Source organism: Octopus bimaculoides, chromosome 9, assembly GCF_001194135.2.
Source record: "Octopus bimaculoides isolate UCB-OBI-ISO-001 chromosome 9, ASM119413v2, whole genome shotgun sequence".
Taxonomy (NCBI): Eukaryota; Metazoa; Mollusca; class Cephalopoda; order Octopoda; family Octopodidae; genus Octopus; species Octopus bimaculoides.
In genome coordinates this window covers 170,627-176,959 of record NC_068989.1, presented here as the reverse complement: position 1 = coordinate 176,959, position 6,333 = coordinate 170,627, and the positions used below count along the sequence as shown (strand labels likewise).

The window sequence follows — 6,333 nt, the reverse complement described above, 5'->3', positions numbered from 1 at the left end:
GAGAGAGAGAGAGAGAGAGAGAGAGAGAGAGAGAGAGAGAGAGAGAGAGAGAGCCCCAGCAGACACAAGCATTTTTAAATCTCAAAATGGGAATTTTTCCTAATCCACATCTGTAGCACTTCAGATTATCAGGGTCCAAATTGTATTTATATTTGTATAGCTGTGGTTTGCAATAAGCTGACAATGTTAAATTCAAGAAAATAGAAATACATGCATATTTACCCCAACATCTTTGTTACTGAGAATGGCTTCCTTAGCAGCAAGCCATCCATCAACCTGTTCCACAGTCTCCTTGTATATCTGAAATGTAAATAATACATATGAGTTTTAATTTAAAGCTGGAATATTGAAGATTAAATAGGCAACCTTTTAAATTATTTTACAGACCAAGTTGACAAGGTACCAACCTACCAACTGAATAGTTGATAATTTCTATATTAACACTGGTACTATACTGTGTCTGTAACAAATAATGTACTCTACCTAGCTGTAAATTAATACCTTATAAAATACAATTTCCTAGTGTACAAAAAGGGTACCATATAATTGTCAATCAAGTGTTTTTACTACCATGCAGTGCTAAGGTAAAATTTTTTTATGGAATCCATTTCAATGCTTTCTATATTTCCTGTCTCCACAAAGTATTCAGTGGTAACCCAACACAAAAATGGATTGCAAGACATAATTATTTGGGGTCTTTTTTTTTTACAACATACTTTAAATAAAAATGGATTGGCAAAACTTTAGTCTAAACTTTAAATACTTATTTTTTACCACATGTAAATTTATTTACCTCTTAATACAAGTGATAAATAGAAGTAAAATGAAAGAAAGAAAGAAGTGATGAATTTGAAATCAACCTGCAAGTTATGGCACTCAGTAAGAAGCTTATTTCGTTTGTCCCAAGCTCCTGTAAGAAGAAGACGACTCTTGTCTAATTCTTTGATCATTTTGTCAACATCTGCAGACTCAGGAGATGAAGCTGTCTCAAGTTTCTTCAGTAAATTGTTTCCTTGTTCACGAACCACTTTGAACAATTTCTGACGACCATCAATCTCAGCCTAATAATTAAATATATAAATATATGAGAAAGAGAGGGGAACAGAAGGTAAGAAAATAAGTTAGAAAGTGGATGAAAGGTAAAGCGTGAAAAAGAAAAAGAGTGAAAGAAAGGATATGATGGAATGAAAAAGTATTAAAAAAACAAAATTACTATTAAACCTAATTTCTCAGAGGATTTATTTTGTTGTATTTTATTTTCCTGTGTGTGTGAAATTATTAGTGACATGTGTAAATAATAAGCGCTTTCACAAACTACAGCAGGCTACTTCAATGTGTCGATGGGAGCATTCGAAAGGACAGATATCTGTGACCCCATAAGATTATATATATTGGACACATTAATGAAGGGGCTCTTGCCAGTCCATTTTGGTCTCTACAAAGATGATACTTTAATCACCTCTGGAGGTACAAACAGGCAAACCTAATTCACATGCTTAGCTCCCTTGTCCTTAAGGTTACAATTGAGACCAACTTTACTGTAGTGAACTTTTTAGATGTGATGCTTGATCTGGGTGCCTGTTACAGGCCCTACCACAAACCAAATGAAAGGCTATCGTACATTAACATAGCCTCCTGCTACCTACCTATTGTGTTTAAAAACCTGGTGAAGGCTGTCAGTAAGAGGATATGAAACCTATCCTTGAATAAAGATATTTTCAATGATGTGGCCCTCTATTAAACAAAGCTTTGGTAGCCAGTGGGTTCAAGGACTACTACATCTCCTATATGCTGGGGCCTAACAACCATAAAAGAAAGCACTACCATAAGGTCCTTTGGCTTGCCCTGCCCTTCTCACTCAGCATGAAAACCTGCATGGGAAGGGTCTCCCCTAGATTAGTAAATAAGTATTTCATGCAATTCCACAGGTATGGACAATCATTTAATAGACACAACTTATGGGTCTCATTAAGCTGTACACCCAGCATAAAAAGGATTTCAGTGAATGCCTCTAAACCCTACACAACTGTGGCTTAATTTTTATGCTTAAAATGGTTTTAGTTCATGCATCAGAAAATAAACGAACCAAGATTAAAGTTTCTTCTTTCATTTTGCAATAATTAAGTTTTAATCATTGTTATTCACTGATATTTCCAGAAAAGATGAACTATTCCCTACATTCAGAGTTGGACTCTATTCAGTATAACGTAATCACAACTACAGCAAGTTAAGTGCTAAGATCTCTTACAATCAAGTCTGTAACTTTCTTTCAACTTGTATATTATTTCACATTTTTGTTACTTATACCATCAATAGCCCTTAGAAAGCATCAATGTTACATCCGTTGCCATTCATCAAAAAAGTCAAGAACTCTAATTACCTTTCATTATTTATCACACAAATGTATGGAACAAACTTTCTCCTTAAAATCTTAACATATAAACATCACAATATTATGCTTAATGTCTCTCATCATTCTAAATATTTTGGTTTAAATTTTCGAGGGGCGGGGAAGTGAATTACATTGATTCCAGAGTTGAACTGGGACTTATTTTGTCAACTCTGAAAGGATAAAAGGCAAAGTGAACCTTTGCAAAATTTGAACAAAGAACATTCTAAATAGCAGGGCATCGCAAACTATATAATGAGCACACTATCTATCTAGTACTCGTGTGTGTATGTGTGTGTGCATGAATGTAAAAATATGTATATATAAATATATATGTATATATCATATCACTACAATTTCATCCATTATTGTAGACATAAATAATACTAACTTTTCGTTCATGATGCAACTGCAACATATTCTCAGCTTCAAGGGAATCTTTGGCAAGTTCAGATGTGTTGATTTGTTTAGCCATATTACTGGACCAGTTCACCTAAATTACGTGCAAAAAGCAAAGCAAAGAAAAAACAATGATTTGAAGAAATATAAAACTTGAGAAGATTATTGCTGCTTAGTGTAGCCACTTCTAAACATTATACAAAGTGTTATAAAGAGATTAATTAAAGGTGAAGTTTCTTTGCTCAGAAAATACTGATTTGAAAAAATGCCTTGAATCTATGTCATTACTTTATATTCAACTGAACTTCTATGAAAATACATTTAGTAAATTTTTGTTGGGAAATTTTCCACAATTCTTATTGTGGAAGATTTGTTTACTATTTTTCGTAGAGAAAGTAATTATGTAGAGGTTCCAAAAGTACAAGTGAATCTCCATCTTTTCTCTCAACTGAAAGAAAATACTGTAGTAATGGGGGTGGAAATAAACATTGGTCTTGTCATAATCAATATGGAAAGCCATAAAAATTGATATATAAGAATCTGCCCCTAATTCCAATATCTTAAAGAATTCTAAAGTGTAATTTTAAAAAAAATATCGTTTTAAATGATTCAATTGGGGGGGAAAAAAAAATCATGCCTTGCTGTCTTATCAAAGATAATTTGATTAAATAAGAAACAGAAATTTACAATCCTTCAAATTTGCAGACAACCATTAAACACAAATTACCGATTCATTGGCATCAGTGAGAAATTTCAGCAGCTCATAGGATTCAGCCAACTTTGACTTTCTGCAAAAAAGAGAAAATAAAAATGTCTTTGCTGAATTCTGTGTTATCTAATGAACAATCCACTCTAATCTCTCCACAATTTCACAAAGAAGAAATATTTTCTGCAGTTCATTGTACATATGCACACAATGCTGCATGAAACAACATTGAATTAAGAATATTTGTATAAAGTCATATTTAACACATTTGAATGTATTTGGATGTGAGAAGATCTTCTATTCATGATTTAGTCTTGGGAGAAAATTCTCCTCCAAGACACATGTATTGATACGATGTAAAAACTGTTGAACAGTGCTTAAATCAAATAACCAGCTTACCGTTTCCGTAAGAGTTTTTGAAGATCTTCCCAACTAATTTTAGCTTCAGTTAATTTCTTTTCAATGGAACTAGAAAGATGGGGATATTTCTGCTCCAGCTTGTCAGCATGTTTTTCAAGTTTCTGGAATAATTAAAACTTATATTTAAAACCTCTACTTTTAATATAAAAATGACTAAATCTTTTATGCAAAAATTATACATAAGAGCAATAAATACAAAGCCACATAGAAACTAAAATAATTTTTCTTATAAACTTTGACTAAAATACCTGCTTAAAACAATTTCTTAAAATATGAAGCATTAATGTCTATGTAAGAGATGCAACTGTTTTAATGATACAAAGATAGCCTAGCAACGTGAAAGGTTATTGGTTCAAAAATCATTACTAGTATGTACTTTTTCTCTAGTGATAGCAGTAACTTTCAACAGAGACTGGATTTTATGGAACTGCAAAAATCTAAAAGCCAAAATCTGCAATGAAAAATCTTCATCCCTCTTAGTCCAATCATACTTGATAGTCTGGAGATGGACATGTTCATTCATTTAGCTTTGGTTGTAGCTTGAATGACTCAATAGGAAAAGCTTTATCCATGTCTCCTATTGCCTTTATAGAATTAGGGAACAAGGAATTCCAAGTATTTTAAACTTTTAGTAATTATAAGAAAATATACTTCTCAGCTCATTTCTACCTTTTAAAAAACAATTTTTACCATAGTGCTCAGTCTAAAAACAATAGGATCATTATGACCTATGTAACTTTTCCTACATGTAATAACAAACGTTTCCAATTTTAATTTATTTATGAAACTTCTCAGATGGAGTTGAAAGATTAACAGAAACTTTACATTGTAGCACCATTTCCCATGCAAGATTACTTGTTCTGTAATTTTTCAGGAACTACGAACTGTTTTGATTGAACACTACCATAGTTATAAAATCTCTAACAAACATTCTAAAATAATGATGTAATCTTTCCCTCAAAGAAGAAAATATACAAGGAAGTCAACCAAAAAATGCATATTTGTCTAACATCATTGGAATTTTATCTGTTCAACACAGAACACCATTAATTCAGATATGTTTTTTTTTTCTCATTTTTTTCTCTCTCCTTATTTCTTTCTGTAGAAGAGCATAGGCTTGAAATGTCATGAGTATCAAATTAATACACCCTGTTTGTTGTTCTTTCACCTGTCTCCTATTTTTTTTGCATATTTTTGAGCTATTATCGTAGCATTAAAACCAGGTTTTTGTTTGTGTTTGGAACATTTCGGGTGAACTGCACAAATTGAGCTACGTATCTCAAGGTACACAGCTATAAATGATCACTTTTCATTTTCTTCCTCTCAGAATTGTTCTCATTTTACAATAAAATAATTTTAAAGATATTTTGAAGAAAAATTGAAATACAAACCTTAATATCAGCTTCTAGTACAGTGAAATCCATATCAATCTTTTCTTGCTTACGTAACAATAGTTGAACAGCTGCTAAGTTTTTCCCATAATCATCAGTAGACAACTGAACTTCCTGAATGATAAAAGGTTGATCAAACATTTAATTGGAAGTATAAAAAGAATAATATGCAATCATTCACACTAGATACAGATTGATAACATTGTTACAGAAATGTTGTTAAAGTGTTACTCAAAAGAATATTAGGAGCCATAACATTTTGATTTTGATGTGAAAGAATCATTTTAAAGTCCCTGTCTTTTGAAAAAAAAAAAATGTTATTTATTTAATTGGATTATGTTAAACTAAATATTTTCCAGCAAGATAAGATATTAGATGAAATACAACAAATATGTTGTAATGGTATACTTTCATTTTAAATGTTGAAAATTATGTAATCTTAAAAAATATTAAACTGTGGGTAACTTCAATATATAATAATAAGTATCTTGAGAAAAGCTGAACATTAGAAGCATCAGTTGTGGCGTGCAAGAGAGACGATTGCGCTGGTATGGACATGTGGTGAGAATGGAGGAGGATAGCTGCGTGAAAAAGTGCCACACCCTAACAGTTGAGGGAACCCGTGGAAGAGGTAGGCCCAGGAAGACCTGGGCTGAGGTGGTGAGGCAAGACCTTCGTACATTGGGCCTCACCGAGGCGATGACTACGGACCGAGACCTTTGGAAATGGGCTGTGCGTGAGAAGACCCGGCAAGCCAAGTAAGATCGTTGCCAGTGCCCCTGGACTGGCTTGTGCGGGTGGCACATAAAAGACACCATTTCGAGCGTGGCCGTTTTCGTGCGGGTGACACGTAAAAGCACCCACTACACTCTCTGAGTGGTTGGCGTTAGGAAGGGCATCCAGCTGTAGAAACTCTGCCAAATCAGACTGGAGCCTGGTGTTGCCATCCGGTTTCACCAGTCCTCAGTCAAATCGTCCAACCCATGCTAGCATGGAAAGCGGACGTTAAACGATGATGATGATGATGA

General features: G+C 33.4%; 1 protein-coding gene across 1 annotated transcript in view; it reads right to left on the bottom strand.

The window, feature by feature from the left end:
• The window catches only part of LOC106868373 (spectrin beta chain, non-erythrocytic 1), a 183,489-nt gene that overhangs the window by 51,603 nt on the left and 125,553 nt on the right, over positions 1-6,333 (bottom strand). The window contains exons 58-63 of the mRNA XM_052970308.1: positions 5,306-5,419; positions 3,894-4,015; positions 3,516-3,576; positions 2,781-2,882; positions 861-1,061; positions 223-300 (exon numbers count right to left, since the gene is read on the bottom strand). Coding sequence (XP_052826268.1) covers positions 223-300; positions 861-1,061; positions 2,781-2,882; positions 3,516-3,576; positions 3,894-4,015; positions 5,306-5,419 — 678 coding nt within the window. The remainder of the gene's footprint in view (positions 1-222; positions 301-860; positions 1,062-2,780; positions 2,883-3,515; positions 3,577-3,893; positions 4,016-5,305; positions 5,420-6,333) is intronic.